This window comes from Phyllostomus hastatus, unplaced genomic scaffold (genome assembly GCF_019186645.2).
Source record: "Phyllostomus hastatus isolate PE091 unplaced genomic scaffold, TTU_PhHast_1.1 phas_scaffold_114, whole genome shotgun sequence".
In the NCBI taxonomy this organism is placed as follows: domain Eukaryota; kingdom Metazoa; phylum Chordata; class Mammalia; order Chiroptera; family Phyllostomidae; genus Phyllostomus; species Phyllostomus hastatus.
Genome location: NW_025334006.1, coordinates 6518968 through 6536476, shown reverse-complemented (window position 1 = coordinate 6536476; position 17509 = coordinate 6518968). Strand labels below are relative to the sequence as shown.

The following is a 17509-nucleotide window of genomic DNA, read 5'->3' as shown; positions in this document are numbered from 1 at the left end:
CCTTCTTTAAAAAAACTAAACAAACCTAAACATTTCATGGTTTGAAATATTGAAATCAAACACATTTAGAAGCAGCTCCTTACTAATTGGATGGATGGTTCACGGGCAGAGAGTTCTCGGGGCTGTGATGGTAGGAGTTGGTTTTTTGGAAGAGTTTCGTTGGTTTCCTAGTTTTGCTGTGTGCCACCGCGTGGTTTGTCAACAGCAGATCCTGTTTGATCACCGTGTGCAATTAGTAGTTTTCGGGAGACAGTCTTATGTTCAATGGTTGTCCTGAAAAACTCAGCTATGAATGATTCTCAATATATTTTCAAATAAAAATCTGTAATCAAATGTATTTAAAAAGAAAAATAACTCCTATCAATATTTTGTTTCAAAATAAGGCAGTTCAGATCTTTCATATTAATTAGAAACTTGAATAGTCCAATTTTGATTTTTTTTTGTTTGTGAGAATACTTCCTCTGAGAGATTCAAAACCCTTTGAAGTTACTGATTGATTAATGAATTAATTAATCAATACTTTCTGAACTTTATCTCCGGCGTATGATGAGAATAGGCTTTTTCCTATTGTCCGAAGTAGAAACCGAGGCATGTTCCTGCTATTTAAGTGTGATGCTCTATAATGGCACCTGCCTGTCTGTTGAGCTCCTTGTCTGTAGTAACTAAATTAAGAGTTCTCTTGAACTCTTGAGATTAAGTCCTTCCATAAAAGAACAAGGGAAAAACGAAAAGTCATTTGCAGAGTGACTTGCCTTTGGGTTAGTGTTCACGAAAGGAGAAAATTGAAGCCCAAGGGAAAATTTTAGAAAGAGAGATGAGTCTATGAAAATAGTTTTGCAGTAAATCGACTTTCTGAAAGTTTATTGACGGAGTTCGAGGGCCCTCTGGCTCTGCTGATAAGTCAGCAGGTTATTTTTTTCAAAGTTAAAATGGCAAGCCATTTACCGCCCTATATATTTAACTAAAATGTATTTTTAGCTAAAAACTGAGAAGATGGTAGGTTTTGATCTCAAGTGGACCATGTGCACATCTGTGTTCACAGAAGTGTGTGTTATACTCATATATGTGTGTAATCAGACATATCTACCGACTTCAATGCTTCATGTGCAGGCCTGACAGGCGGCATGCCAGCTGTGTGCCTGAACTTCCCTGCTAACCGATACTTTCATTTAACAGTGATGCTTTCATTTGCCAGTGCTTTAAAGATATTTCTCCATGTTTGTTATGGAAATATTTGTAAAATATGTATTTTTCTTATTTAAAATTGAAATGAACTTTTTTTATTTACTCAACAGCACTATCAAACATCATATCCCTCGGGATATGTATCTAGGGGCTAGAGAGGCGTGTGGAGATGGTTTTCCAGTTGTGAGTAAAATGCAGGTAAAAAGCATGAGGAAGCTGAAAAGAAAAATGAGAAGACAATGGTAGTCAATATGTGAAGGATAAATGGATGAATGTGTGATCTAATGGATTTGTCCATTAAAGTGATAGACAGACGGTTGTGATAAACGAGTGCATTTGAAAGCTCTGTTGTATTTCCTTAAGATATTTTAGGTGAGTAGGAAGTTCTAGCTATATTTGAGAGGAGAAGAGTTCCTGGAACTGTATCAGTTCAGTTCTTGGTAAGTGCTGTTTGTGCTTTTATATATGTTATTCTTCACATGAGGTTGTTTCACATTAGTGTGCCAGTGATTCCAACAATTGGAAATGTGCTAAGTTTGGTTTAGCTCCTATCTTAGTCATAGTTGGATCCTCAGTGAGGGGGCGTGATGCCAGGCACTTAACAGATGCTTAAGACTTGAGTAATGATTCCCTCTTTTCTGTATTTAGTGAAAAGGGAGAAGTTAATGACTGTCAGAGTTATCCTTATGGCCTAGGACAAAGGGTCACACATTACCAGCCCTGGATGAAAATAGCTTAAATGTTAATTTTGCCCTTTAACATAAAGTTTGTTTTTCAAAGTTTTCTGAAAGAATATGCTTATTTTTAACTAGCTTACAAATACACACTTACCTCGCACTTCCATTCCAAAAGTAGCGTGGGAGGGAGATGGGGCTATCTCACTGTGGCGAGGGAGGGGGTGGGATGTTCAGAGTTGCATACACCCTCTCATTCCATTTGGAGAAAGTCTTCCTGCGGGTGTGGCCTCATGCCTGCTCCCCTCTGCCCCTGTAACTCATTATGGGGATCATTTCTAAGGGTAGCAGCTGCTGCAGAGGATGTGTGTCGGGACTGGAAAGGGGAGATGAGGATATTTTTTGGTTCTGACTGTCTACCCGTGAGACTTAGAGAAGCTTTTCTGTAGTAGATGCAGTGTGAAGCTTCAGTTTCTGGGAGGTGGGCTGCAGGTGTTGTTTGCCTTGGCATTGCCTGTATTCTTGCACTGAACAGATGCCTATGACTGGGAGTTAACTTGAAAGTTTAACTTTTTTATAGCCTTTATAAAAATTTATGTAGTTAGTCTGGAGATTATAAAGTTAATCATTAAGATGAGGGGCTAGGCCTTTTTGAAAAAGGTGATAAATACTGAATTAACCTGCTTGAGATTCCTGAAATCATCTTTTATTGTAGTGATTCTCAACTTGATGAAATACACAACCCTCTTTTAAGGAAGACTAAATGCCATGAACTCAGAATATGTCGAAAAACTTTAACTTGAAAAACACAAATTCAAGTAGACTTAGCTAGATAAACCTTCACCTGGTTATTATGATGTGGTGTCATTTGCTCTTTCTCTGCAGACAAATTAATTTTTATGCAGTAACAAAGGAGGGCACTGAAGTTGCACAGTGTAATTTGGTTCTAAGGTGGCATCCAGGTGATCCAGAACACACACATCAATTTTTTTTTAACCTTGCATGGGAATGAAAAGACTGAATATTTACATACTTGGAAACCTTAGAATAACACCGTTATCCCTGCCTGTGACAATCACCACTTCACGGGAAATATGCTTGGGAGATATTTGGAGTCACAGTGGAAAGAGGGCTCATAACAGAGACAGAGTGACAAGGGACGGGCACGTGGTGGGACTTCCCAGCTCTGGGAGAAAGCGGGGAGTAACTGCTGCTCTTTTCCCTGCAGTGCCCTCGTGAAAGATGCACCTCCTGTTCCTCTGATTGATGTTACAAACCTTCCTCCTCCTCGAAAGTTTCTTGATACTTCTCAGTATTCGACTCCTGGAAGCTCAAGTGGTAAGTATTTAGTTCTCCAGCCACTACACTTCTTTTTGGAATATTGCCGCTTCTCGGCAAAGACCTAGGGACGCCTGGGGTCCTGGAGGAGGCTGAGGTTAGTGTCTTGGGTCCTCTGATGAGCCCTTTGCCTTCCTTAGAGGGAGTAAGGTTTTAAGATAACTGCCTGGGCCTGCTGGCGTTTGTCCTGGTTGGAAACTGGCAGCTGCATCTGGCCCACCCTCTGAATTCAGTTGTGGATGTGTTTTATTTGACTGGCGTTGTTTGTTTTTCTGAAGTTGAGTTTGAGTGTTTTTTGGTGGGGTGTGTATTATCCTTTTTGGTATAACCTCTACTGCTCCTGTTAGCTTTTTATTTTTAGAGGGAGTGAGGGAGAGAGAGAGAAACATCAATTTGTTGTTCCACTTATTTATGCCTTCATTGGTTGATTCTTGTACCTTCCATGACTGGAGATCAAACCCACAACCTTCGAGTATGGGGAGGCCGCTCTAACCAACGGAGCCTCCCGGCCAGGACTGCCCCTGTTAGCGCTGACCGAGCTGCTTCATGTGTTGCTCTCCCTGTGCGGCCCCTGAGTGCCTTGGAGTGTGTGAGCCCTGTTCTGTAGCCTGGCTCCTGTGTCGTCCCGTGGCCACTTCACTTTGTATGTGCCTGATGCACACACTGGTATACTCACACTTGTACACACACACACATACACACACACACACACACTGCAGTATGAGAACACGTCCTCAAACTAACCCTGTTTCCTCTTGGGCTGCCTAATACTCTGTTGCATGAGATAAAGGAGAGCCATTTTGGCTTATATTTAATGTTGGGGGAGGGAGAGTACACTTTGAATCTGGGCTCTGAGAGCTCCCGGCCTCGCCCAGAGCTGCTCTCTCTGCTGTGCCGAACTCAGTGGGTGCAAGGGTGTGGGCCGCCCTGAGGGCACCTGCCTTTGACTCCTCCCTCCACGCCGCTTAACCAAATATAATGTCAGTTATCACTGGCTTTTCAGATAAAAATTGGGTTTTATGGTTCTAATTAGTTCTGGAGTCCTATAGAGCTTGAAATAATGAAAATACAGAAAAGGCAGAAAAATTATTTGGATTCAATCAATACATTCTGTACAACTTACTGAAAGTGCTTTTTGGGAGGATAGCTTAACAACATATTTTTATTGGGGCGTGTTTAATTACCTTTTAAAAACATCATTTAATTAAATTTAGGGTTATTTAGGCTTAGAACCTTGAAGTTTATTGCTTTTACTATAGAAATCATAAGATTTTTCTGAAAGTCTGCTTATTTACTGATTTTTTTGGAAAGACCTGGAACACTGATTTTTACTTTGATACTTGACAAAGGTGTTTACTCAGTCTCTGTTAAAAGGTTTTGTTTTCCTTCTCTTCCTGATCTAGTGTTGCCATTCTTTGAGTTTGGGCACTGCTTTGGGCTGTTGCAGTGTGTGGAATTACGAAACGGAAAATATTTCTGTACATTTGATTTGTATTGCCTCTAATTTTTGTGGGAATTATCAGTGGTTGTGTCTTTGTGTTTTTATAGTGTTATCACTGCTTAGCTAGGTTATGTCAGTTTATGTCAGTGCTGCCCAGTCGGGAGCCACGTGAGAGAGAAGTGTAATTGCTTACGAAGAAATGATAGGGCAGGCGTTTTGCAAATGAAAAGTACTGTATAGATACCAAATAAACTGAAGATGTCAATTATGGAGAATTTCAGTACAAGCTTAATGTTGCAACATCTGTTATTTTTAACAAGACAAACTCTTACTTTGTGACGGGCACTTCTTCGATCAGGCCCTGCCGTTAGCCTTTATCACTTGGTGGAGCTTATGTGGACACCTGGGCCTTCTCCGTCTCCTCCTTAATGGTCGGGAGTGACTCTTCAAGAACTGTGCATGCTAGTTCAGTGGAGCCGGGACCATTACGCAGAATACTTGTAGATACGTGTACAAACCGTAATTTTTAGAAGGCCTCATTTCTTGACTATTTTGAAGACTGTTGATCTCGTGATTTTTCTGTGGGTGATTGAAAAAGAAGGTAAATTATCGTGGATTAAAATCAATAATAGTGGATATTAAGATGTGTTTAGTGCCTCTATCTCTGAAAGTATTTTAAGTGCTTTATATGCATTAACTCATTTAGTTCTTCAATAGTCTTTTAAGGTAAGTAATGTAGCAGGTCTTTGAATAAGGTTTTGTTGTAACGTTGTGAAATGCCGTAAGGACCTAACTAGTTCTGTGTACATTGTTTCAGTTGAAGTCGCAGAACTGCCAAAGACATTAAGTGTGAAGACTTACCCTTCAATTAGTCTGATTTTACAGATGAGCGCACGGAGGCTTAGGGAGGGTGAATAACTGGTTTAACTGACTCAGCTGACAAGCAGTGTAGCTGTGCTTTCATACCGGGAGCTGGGTTCCAGTGCGCTCAGTCTGTTTTCCTGCAGACAGGCTGGGTGTGCTCTTCGTGCTGCTCCTCTGTTGCTGCCACAACCACTTACCGCAGCATAAATCCGTCATTGTTCATTGTGGTTGTTTAGGCTACAAGTTCAATGTGGGTTTCATTGGGGTAACGCCAAGGTGTGAGCAGGGCTGTGCTCCGTCCGGAGGATCAATGGGAGAATTTGTTCACTTGCCTTTTCCTGCTTTCCTTTGCCTTGTGGTCCCCTTCTCTATATTCAAAACCAGAGATGGTAGGTCACATCCTTTTCATGTTCCATTTCTCTGACCTTCTCTTCTGTCTCCTCCTTCCTTTTTGTAAGGACTCTTGTGATTAGATTGATTTCTACTGGATGATTCAGGATAATCTCCCAATCTCAATGTCCCTAACCTTAGCATATCTGCAAAGCTTCCTCTGCCGTGTAAGGTAGCATTTCCAGAGTCTGGGTATTAGGACATGGATATCTTTCTGGCACCATTATTCTGCTTATCACACTCTGCCCTTAAGTTATCTTTAGGGGCCAGTGTGTAAAAATTAGACATTTTTGAAGTTATATGTGAAATCTTTTTAAGTCATTGCAGTTCTAGTCTTTAGGTCTGTGTTAATCTGGGTCACATTATTAAAGGGGATTGTGTAAATGAGGGAGATGTAAATTATGTAGGGAACTGCATAAAATGTTACTAAGTACACATAAAAGTGTGAGGCTGATGAAATATATTATAATGAAGGGCAGACATTTTCTTATTCTTAATAATGAACAGTAAGTCCTGAGAGTCTATTTGTGAAGTGCTCTGCAGGTCAACCTAGAAAGTAATGTCATTTTCAGCAGATAATTTAGCATAGGCTCTTAGAGCTTCCCTCTCACATTGTGAAATAGTAGGATTAAGGGTGTAATCCATTAGAACTGACGTTTTTATGCAGGGAGCTCTGATAGGGAATCCCTGGGTAGAACAGATCTTCCATTGGGGGGCCATAAATTAAGGTTGGAGGTGGTTCCTGAGAACTTCCCGATTGTTATTAATTAAATGAGAATTTTGATTACTTGTGAATGAGACATTTTTCAGATGTCTTATTTAGAGGTAGAGTTGTGACTTTTCTGTGAGAGATTTTCTATTGTGGTTGAGGTGTTATAGTTTGTGTGATAACATTGTTACATAATTCAGCTGATGCAAACTATGAGGTAGTTAGGGTGGGTACTATCATTATTATCATTGATTATTATATTTATATCTCATATTTTAGTATGTTTCAGATGTTTAGGTTATCATACATCTTGTGGAGAATTATATGTGTATATATCATCTAATTAAAAAATAAAATACTTAATTGTAAAATGCAAAATCAAGGCACAGATTGGCAGAAACAAGCAGCCCAATAAGAGAAAAATGATCAGCATCTCCCTAGCTTTCCCAAGTGATAATGAAGAAAAGAAATGGCATAATAAGTGACTGGGCAAAAAGGCCATTTGCAGAAGAGTCCACATACATGGAAGTATTGGCATTTGTCTGACAAAGTATACAGAATATATAAAGAACCCCTCTAAATGAATAGAACAAGCTAACAGAAAGGCAAAAATATGCAAATTTAACAGGCAAAAATATGAACAGGTAGTTTGTATAAGAAATGTATGCTAGTAAAATGTATCAAAAGCTGCTTATACTGTTTATTTAATCAGGTATTTTAAAAACTCATTTTACAAATATGGAAACTATATCCAGAGATATTGAGGGATTGGTCCAGGTTCAAGCAAGATGGCGGTTGCTGGAGCCTCTTGCTGTCCCTACTCTAAAAGTGTCGGGATGCATTTTGCAAGCCTTTTGCCTGTTATTTTTGCCACAGTATTTTGTAATGCACAGGGAAACTAATGACTAATTTAGATGTAATAATTCAACTGTAACTTGGGTGGAAGGATTGGAGAGGTGTGGAGAAAAGCCAGTAATTGTGGGAAAATGTTGTTTTAAGCTTTTGGATTCTCAGTGTGTCCTTTCATTTGGCCTGCCGCCCTTGGAACACTTTGAGCAATTACTCCCAGGGTAAACAGGCCTTTTGTTTGTGGCTCCTTTATTTGTTTTATTCATGCTCCTGCTGGGATCGTGGCTGTAATGACGCTGGACTTCTTTTCTCTTTGGTACCAGCATTGGTTAAGCAGTAAAATGTAAAGAGAGTACAAGTTAAATGATTTTTTTTTTGCTGCCGTTTTCTCCGTGTGCATTTTATCTCATAAAAATCTCGTTCTGAGACTTAGTATTTATCTTAAGAATTTTGGATCAGATATGTAAAATAGTATCTCCACTTTGGATAGGAGCTACAAATCCCAACATAAAAGGAGGTGAAGTTTCTCCTCTTGGAACTCACATGTCTAGGATAATGGAGATCTGATTCTCCAAAATATTGTGACTTTTTTTTTAGTTATTTTTGTCCTGAGGTTGGGGTCTCCCTTGGCATTTTAAAGCACCTGTTCCTAAAATATCTTGCATTTGCTCATAAAATATCTTTGTTGATTCTTATAATTGATCCTAAGTACAATTGAGAGAATATACAAGACAGACAAAATAGAATTAATAGTTTAAATATTTCTAAGTATAAAAATGAAGCAGGGCCAAAGTTTTAAAAAATTATTTACAGTATATTTAGTATATTGTATGTATTATAAAATATGAATATTATATAATTCATATTTTAGAGAACAATATAACCACCACCATGTACTCTCCACTAGATAATAAATATTACTGTTTTTCCATATTCACTTCAGAGTTTCCTTTTATAAGAAATAAAATATTGCAGAGCCCTGGACAGGTAGCTCAGCTGGTTCGAGCCCTGTCCCAAGGTGCCGAGGCTGCGGGTTGGGTCCCTGCTCTGGGCGCATGCAGGAGTCAGCCAGCGACCGTAGAAATAAGTGGAACAACAGATCCGTGCCCCCCCTCCCACTTCTTCTCTTTTTCTAAATATCAGTAAATAAAAATAAGTAAAACATTGCAAGTACAGTCGAAGCCCCTTGTGATTGGGTGAATTCTTCCTTAATTTCTTTCCTCTCTCTTTTACCACAGGGGTAACTGCTATTTTGAAATTGTTTTTTATCTTTTTCCTGTACGCCTTCATACTTTTACTGTGTATATGAGTGTGTGTGTGTACTTTGTTGTGCATTTATAAATAGAGAAACAGTACAGCTTGTATACTTATATATGTGTATATCGACATAAATGATATACATATGTAGTTTGTATATTTTTATATAGAAGTTATTCTTTTGACTATTTTAAGGTTTAAGTAAATTGTATACTAAATTTACTTATTTACTTAATTGTGTAATTTACTTATAATCGTATAATATAACATGCATCATTCTACTGCTTGGGTGTTTCACTCAATATCATGTTTTTTTGGATTTTCTCCTGTGACAATATAGCTCTAGTTTTTAAATCTTAATGACTGTTACAGTATTTTATAAAATATATCACTATTCATTCCCCTATAGATAAGGTATAAGTTGTTCCTAGTTTTTCATTATTAAGAACCTATAGCAGTGAGTATTCTTGTACATGTTTCTGTAGAACAGAGGTGCTCAAGCAGTGATCTCTTGGGAATAGGTTACAGGAAGGTCTGAGACACCCAACCCTTTATTCGGCCTCTGGAGTAGCCAGTTGGGTCTCAGGGCAGTCAGAATTCCTAGGAAAGCCTCTTTAGGCACATGTAGCCGCCTCCACTGATCCTCACTGTGCGGGATCTGTAGTAGTACTTTCTGTGTGTGCCGCGTTGGCCCAAAGATGGGGGAGTCCTGTTTTGAGAGAGAGAGAGAGAACGAGCAGGAAATGTTTTGCATTTTAAACTTTTCTTGCCAAATGGCTTTTTAAAGTGATTGTACCAATGTATTGATAGATTCCTCTGGGCTGTGCATGGGCATTTGGTTCTCTACTTTTTGTCCTTAAACTTGGCTTTGTTAGATTTTAATTTCTGCAAATTGACTTTTACAAGCCTGAAAGATTTTGTTTTTGTTTTAGTTTTGTAGCTTAAGTTTCTTTAGTTTGCAGTTGTCTGGTTTTTAGTGGTGCAGAGAGTTCGCGATATGGACTCTTCCATATTGTATGAAGTCCATATGGACCATTTGGGTCTTTTGTGAATTGTCTGTTGTTTGCCCATTATTTTATTAGGCTGTTTCTTTTAACCATAATATATAAGAAAGTTAAGTGGATGTGAATCATTTTTCTGTTTTGTTTGCACCTATCCCACCTACGTGATCAATCTCATTAGTTTTTAGTTTATTCTTACTGTGTTTCTTTTCGCACAAATGAGCAGATATGTGTATCCTTTTTTCATGCCTTTCTTCTGTGAAGGGTAGGATACAATACTCACTCTCCTATACTTTGCTCTTTTTACTTTATAATAGATCTTGGAAGTCACTCCATATTACTTCATAGAAATTTTGATTTTTTAAATACTTGCATAGTACTTCGTTGTGTCGATTTACCGTAGTTCTACCACCTTATGTAGAAGTATCATTGAGAGCAATGGCTCAGTGAGCGACTTTGTCCACATGTATTTTCATACTGTTGGGGTGTATCATTAGGGTAAATATCTAGAAGAGGGACAACTCAATCAAAAGATAAGTCCATATGTATTTTTTGGCATTGCCAAATTCTGCTCCAGAAGAGTTTTGTCAGCTTGCATACCCACCATCAGAGTATGAGTGTGCTTGTTTTTCTCACAGCTCTGCCAAATAATGTGCTGTCATAATTTTTTATTTTTGCCAGTTTAACAGGTAAAGAGTGGTATCACAGTGTTGTTTAATTTGCATTTCTCTGATTATGAGTCCATTTGAACAATTTTTCTTATGTTTAAAGTCCATTTTTATATATCTTTCATTCATTGTCATTGTCTTTTATCTATTTTTTTCCTATTTTATTTTGAAATCTATGAGTATATAAATGGATTTCCTAATATGGAACCCATTTTTCATTCCTAGAAGAAATCCCTCTTGATCGTGGTGTATTTTCTCAGACAGGTGTTGAATTTTGCTGCTAGTATTTTATTTAGAGTTTTTGCATAGATAATCATAAGTGATTGGCCTATACTCTAAATCTTATTTGATTTTGGTTTCAGTGTTATTATTTGCTTCATAAAAGGAATGAGAAAGTTTTCCTTCATTTTCAGTTCTCTGGAACAATTTATAGAGCATTAGGACTGTTGGGTGTTTGAAAGTTTTGCAATTGCCCTGTGAAACTATCTGGATCTGGTACATTTTTATGTTTTTACTTTTTATTTCTTAATACTTTTTTCTAATTCTTCTATATGAATTTTTCTCTATAAGCATTCTGTTCTTATTGGGATCAATTTTAATAATCTGTAGTTTCGTAGGAAATTACTAACTTTTTTAGTTTTTAAATTTTATATGTAGAGGTCTACGAAGTATTTCCCCATGGTTTTGAAATTTTCTTTTGTTGCCTTTTTTGTCATTTATTTTTTATTTGTGCTGTCTCCTTTTCTTCTTGATCAAAGTAGCTAGCAGTTGGTCTGTAGTGTTAGTTTTTTTCCCCTAAGAAATAACCAGGATTTTGATTTTATTGATTAGGTCTATTGTTTTTCTCTTCTGTACCTCATTATTATCAGCTTTTACCTTTAGTTTTCCTTCTTTGTGCTTCCGCCCCTGCAATTGAAATGTTTAATTCTTTCATTTTTATTGATAAAAGTGTTCAATGACATGAATTTTTCTCTCAAAAGTACTTTAACTGTATGTATCCCATATATATTAATATATAGTATTTGCATTGTCATTTTTAAGAAACTGTCTTATTTCAGTCTGTATTTGGATGAGAATCCAAATTCTCTTATTTAATAGAAAAATTTTAAATGTAAAGATAAAAGGGTCTTGTGTTTGTCTTGTTTATTTATAGTTTTATTGCATTTAATTTAGAGATTGTTGTTTATACTATTTTTACTTTATGGAACTTACTAACATTTTCTTGTAACTTAATATATAGTCAATTTTTGTGAATGTCCTAGGGGTACTTTAGAAGAAGGTTCATTCTCTATTATTAGGTGTAGAGTTTGATAGATAGCTGTAGGTGTATTTATTTAATTATATCATTTAGGTCTTCTGTCTTTTTGTGTGTGTGTGATTTATTAAAGTTTAGCATGTTTTTCCTCTGTGTCTCTGCATCTCCTGTAGTTCCCTGTACCCCCCCCCCCCAAAAGGTGGTGGTTCTTTTATTTGGTATATAGTCATAAGTGTTACAGCTTTATTGTGAATTGTGGCATTGGGATTAAATGCCCTTCTTTGTCACGGTTAATGCTTTTTGACTGGAATACCTTTGTTCATTCTCTGTTTCCACCCTTTCCAAATTAGTTTGTTTTAGATCTATGTGTAGCATATAGTTGGACCTTGCTTTGTGAGTCAAAGTGAAAATCCCTGTAGTAGGTGAGTTGAATCCATTGACTGTTAATCAGTATGACTGATATATTTGCCTCAACTCTAACATAGTATTTTATGAGTGTGTATTGTATTTGTTATGTTTCTGATATTTGTATTTGTATATTAATGCTTTGCTCTTTATGAAGAATTTTTTGCTGTTTAGGAAGATTTTTTCCTCTACAGTGGTTGTCTTGTAATGTGTTTTAAAAATCTTTGAAAAATGCTTTTTGCCCCTCTCTCTCTTTTGCCTTTTCCCTCATTTTACTGGTGTCCTTTTAATTCCCATCTGTTGTTTTGGTAAAAAATAAAAAATAATACACTTATTCTATTTTCCTCTTTCTGTCTCTTCTGCCAATTTTTAGTTGCATTATTTTTGCTTTGTCATATACTCCCACTTTTACTTTTGTCTTACGTCTACTACATATTTTAAATGCTCGATCTTCTTTTTGCTGACGTTTTCTCAGTTGTCTCTTGGTTGGGTGAAGCCCGTCATCTGAGAGATCCCTTGAGAGGGGCTCACGGCTGCCCGGCTCCTGCAGCCTGGCACTTCACAGACAGCTGGAGAGGGTATACATGTCTCGGTTTACACTCTTATTTCCTGAAATTTCTTGTAAATTGCCATGTTACTGTCTTCCTTCATGTGTTTTATGAAAATTCTGATGCCAATCTAGTTTTTTTTTGCCCTCTAGGTTATTTGATCCTTTAGGCCTTGAGGACCTTTAGACTTAGGAATTGAATAGTTTCAGTAGGAAATGTCTTGGAGTTGATATTTTGGGGTTAATTTCCCCTGATACTCAGTGGGCTCTTTTATTTTATAGATTAAATTTTGGGGGCAACTTTTCTTGGCTTATAATTTTAAGTATTCACTTTGTTATATTGTTTGCTTTTTGTTTAATATGTTACTTTTTTTTCTTGCTTGTCTTCCATTTCTACTACTTTTTCTTTGGTCTTCTTTCTTTTTTCTTTATATTCCCTTTATTTTCTATTTTGATTCTCTGCATTGCTTCAATACCCTTTATGAAATACTCATTTGAATTTATTCTCCTGTGGGTATTTCATAATTTATTCTTAATGTGTGAGATAAATTTGTCTTTTTCTTTCATATTTCTTGAGTTTAGTCAGTTTTCTTCTCATACCTCTCTTTATTTGTGCATGTTTCTTCTTTTTGGATTTTCGACTCAAGGTGGCTTTTATATCCCCAAATTCTTATTTGAGTATAACTCCATCTGGCGTTGTCATCTAGTTTTAGTGTACTTCAGGGTGGTTTTATCACAGGGACTTTTCCTCTGTTGTTGGATTTCTGATTTTTTAAATATACCTCTACATGAATCTCTTCCTTTTTTTTCCTGATCATTTTTTATGGTATAGGGTGTTCTATAGAAATTTTAGCTCATTGGCTCCCTCTTCTGTCAGTACAGCAAAATCCAGGCACTTCAGTGGATTTTTTTGTTTTTGATGATAGGCGAAGGCTGTTGTTTGCTCATGGAACTTCTTTCTTTTTGTCTTTTTTGCCCAGAAACTGTGTGTCTCAAACACTGCTCCTTTATGTTGTGTCTGCTTCTAAGTTCCTCCTCTGTCCATACTCTGATCTGCTTGGATACTGTTACAGTATTTTGAATCTTAGGGTGCACTTTGTCTTTCTACTGGCAGTTTCAGATCAGTCTTGGGTTCATCACTCACTCTCTCGTCTCCTCATCAGTTTTTCACAGTGTGCATTTGCAACAGAGCCTGTGGCTGAGCAGGAGCAGGACTTGGAGAGATCACTTGCTGGGAGTGGGTGGTTCTTTTCTTACTTTTATTTACAGTCGTTTTGAATTTGGGGAATTGCTGCCTTCAGGTTACCCTAAGGGCATGATTTTTAAGACTTGATCTTTTTGTTGTTCTATGTCGTTTTTGGAAGTAATATTGAGAAATGGGGACCTATGCAGCCACCAGTGTCTTCAGCAACTGGATGTTTCCTAAAGATAGAAGTTTTACATTTACATTATTTTTTTTATTTTGGGGGCTTTGCTTTTGTGTTTTGATATCACATCACATTTAATGTGCACAGTTTTGTAGGTAATGTTCCTCCATTTTATAGATGAAGAAATTGTGGTCCTGTCAGATTTTAATGATTTTAGAGATCACACAACTAGAAAGTGGTGGAGATGATAATCAAATAAATCTAACTGTATGAGGCCGAGCTTTTGTTCTTTCTACTACTGTCGTACTGTCTTCTTGTGCAATTGAACTTACAAAAACATACATTAACAGATGACTGCAATCCAGTATATTTGTGAATATTAATTGAAACTATGAACTTATTCATCTTTTCCTTATCTGTTCTCTTATCATGTAACCCTTTTATGTTTTTAGTAGCTTCTTCCATTAGTTGCTGCTTTGATTTTCAAAGGTACATCCTTCTTACTCTAAATGGGGTAATGCACATTACTAAGTTTGTCCCTGGGAAACTAATTTATCTGATAGTTATTTTGTTTTTATCCCAATCCACTCTACCTTCCCCAAAGCAAACAGACCGGCATATCCCTTAGCCTGCTTTTACTTACAGAAGGACCAGTGTACACTGTGCTATTTCTATATTTTTTAAGTTCTGTGGATAGTTTTTTTTAGAATTTCTTTAAAATACAACAACTATTTTTAGAGAGAGGAAGGGAGGGAGAAAGAGAGGAAGAGAAAGATCAAGGTGTGGTTGCCTCTTGTGTGCCCCCTGCAGGGCACCTGGCCTGCAACCCAGGCATGTTCCCTGAGTGGGGATCAAACTGGCAGCCCTCTGGTTCGCAGGCCAGCACTCAGTCCACTGAGCCACACCAGCCAGGGCTATCACTATGCTTTCAAAACTCGGTGCAGTGTGGGGTTTATGTCCACCTCAGAATCGAAACCATTCCTGTGCCCAGGCTAAAAAAATCCCAGCTCCTGTTAAGCGATAGCCCCAAGAAGCAGTTGGCAATAGCTCTTGGCAGTCCCCTCTCAGAGTGGGATATTATGTGGTCTGTAGTTTTCTTTACAGTAATTTAATCTGCACCTTAGGGGTGCTTAGTTAACACCTTTGAAGTACCTTAATCAGGACTCCACACTCCAGGGGTAGTTAGTTAACATTTGAAAGACCCCAATCAAGATTCTGTACTCCAGAGGCAACCAGTGTATCAGATATTGCTGTCTAAGTCGACTCCACGGCACATTAATTAGAATAAAAGATGTTAGAAGCAATTTTTCATGGTGAAACAAATGGTATTGAAGACGTGTAGTTGAGCAGGTACCTCCACTGGGACGTGAATGGAGGAGCAGGATTTGGTGAGACCCGCAACCTGTCCGTCTAGGGCTAGAGCTTGATCTGGGCCTGTGCTGACAGCCCTTGGAGGATCTCGTCAACTCCCCAGCCACCGGGCCTCTGGAAGCCTAGGCAGGCCGCTCCTGCCCGCCAGGCCTGCTTCCCCACCCAGAGCCCCTCCGACACGTGCTCTGGCCCCACACACTGCACTGTGTGCGTTTCCCATCTGCGGAAATGCTGGCTCTCCATTGGGAGCCGGACTTTTTAAAATTTCTTATTTTACATTTTATATGTAATAATGCTTTTTTTAGTAGATTGGATATCTAAAGTATGAATTTGTAGAATTTTGACCAAGAGACACAAGAATTACTTTGAAGTGGCAACTTTCTTATTATTTTCTGCTTGAGAATGCTGCCAGTGTTCCGAGGCCAGGTTCCCATCTGCGGAGACGGCAGCACGGTGGGCACGTGGTCCTGATACCTTAGAGGTCTTAATTAGGCTTGGGATTGTTTGGAGACTCCTTTTTATATTGAATTCTGTTCAACAGTGGCAGACAGTTCTCTTCTATAGGGATAATGTTCTTGAATACGTGTAAATTAAATTATGCAGGTCAAAAACATATCTGTTTTGTAATTTAGGTATTGTGTATAATGTAAGGAATGACACCTAGCAGGAATTTCTACAGTAAACATTGCCATGATCTCTTATACCTTAATTAACATGTATAAGTATAAATGATAGATGAATATAGTGTATTCACTCGAAACTAGTGTTTTGCCAGGGAACTTATCTTTAGCAATTTGAGGATACATGTGTACGGGTGCAGCATGCATTACCAGCCTTTCCTTTCCCTGCATACCATGAGAAGAAAGCAGCTGTGGACTGGTCTGGATTGCTTTCTGTACGCTCTGGGCATCAAAGAAGTAGTTTTCTTTTATAAAATATTCAGCTGCACAAGTGGATTGTTCACCTTGTTTATCCATTTTTTTAATGGGCTATGTCAATAATATTGGTAGTATACAGAATCAACTATAGGCCTGGTAATCAGATATGTATGGATTTAAACTGTAGTTATTGGAATTGTGAAATTGTGGAGCTTGAAAGGACTTTAGATATCATCTAGTTAATTATTTAGTGAGTCCCAGAGTGCCTTAGTTCAGCCTCCTTCAGGATGCCGCGCTCACCCTCAACCGCTGGTGGGCTTCACGTCCACTTAGATGTGGGCGTGTAGGTACGCGTGCCTGCCTGCCTGCCTGCCTGCCTGTCTAGTAAGAAACAGTCGGGGCCAGTGGGATTGTGATAGACATAACTGGTTGAAAGACATGGAAGTCTTCTAACATTTAGTGCTCTTCTGTCAGCGAAAGTCTTCAAAACCAGGCTCAAGAACTCCTCAAGCTACTCAAAGCAGAAATATCGAAGATGAGAAATTGGGAAAGGGAGTGAAGTGTTTGTTCGAGTGTTCTAAAACCCACACACTGAGCACATATTAGACCCATACAGATGCAAGAAAATGCTTTGGGGTTTAGTGGCCTGGAAATATGTACATTTTGTTCTAATTGTGGTATGAGGCCGTACTGAATTTCAGCTAAATTATTTTTGTACAAGGCTTTTTCCATAAAGCACCAATAATTCTATCTGACCTCGCAGGGTTTTTGTGATTATTAGACTCGAGTCTTCGTGGTTGATTATATTATCCTTTTAAATTGCCTTTTAATTTTCAGCTGATGTAAGTGAAATAGAGAGTATAAATTAATTAATATTGGATCTGCTCAGTGTTTATGCTCTAGGAGATTTCAGGAGACAAACAGATAGATAAGCTTCTAAACAGACGTGGCATTTTATCGCGCATACCTTGCTTATTTATTTTTTAATAGGCTATGTATCATATTAGTGAGACTATAAGTAGCTTTTTGCTACATAATCTAGGGGCCCATTGATTCACACCACATTCATCTCATCACCAATCACTCCAGTGGCAGGTGGCGGTGATTTTTCAGGTGGCCTTTCGCATGGTCCTCTTTGTGACTTATTTGTCCTCTTTAGTGAAGATCGTTTTGTCCCAGATACATTTCTGTTACTTTTTCCTGCCTGAAGTTCTGCTTATCTTTCTGTTTCATTTTCTCCCTCTGACAGGTTACATTTCCATGGCCCCTTGGCTGCTAAGTGCTTTTTTCTTCTTGCTTTTGGGGTTGGT

The 17509-nt window shown here is 38.0% G+C and overlaps 1 protein-coding gene across 1 annotated transcript in view; it reads left to right on the top strand.

Annotated features, from left to right (window-relative positions):
• The window catches only part of EXOC4 (exocyst complex component 4), a 674858-nt gene that overhangs the window by 58630 nt on the left and 598719 nt on the right, over positions 1-17509 (top strand). Inside the window, exon 5 of the mRNA XM_045855728.1 lies at positions 3088-3197. Coding sequence (XP_045711684.1) covers positions 3088-3197 — 110 coding nt within the window. The remainder of the gene's footprint in view (positions 1-3087; positions 3198-17509) is intronic.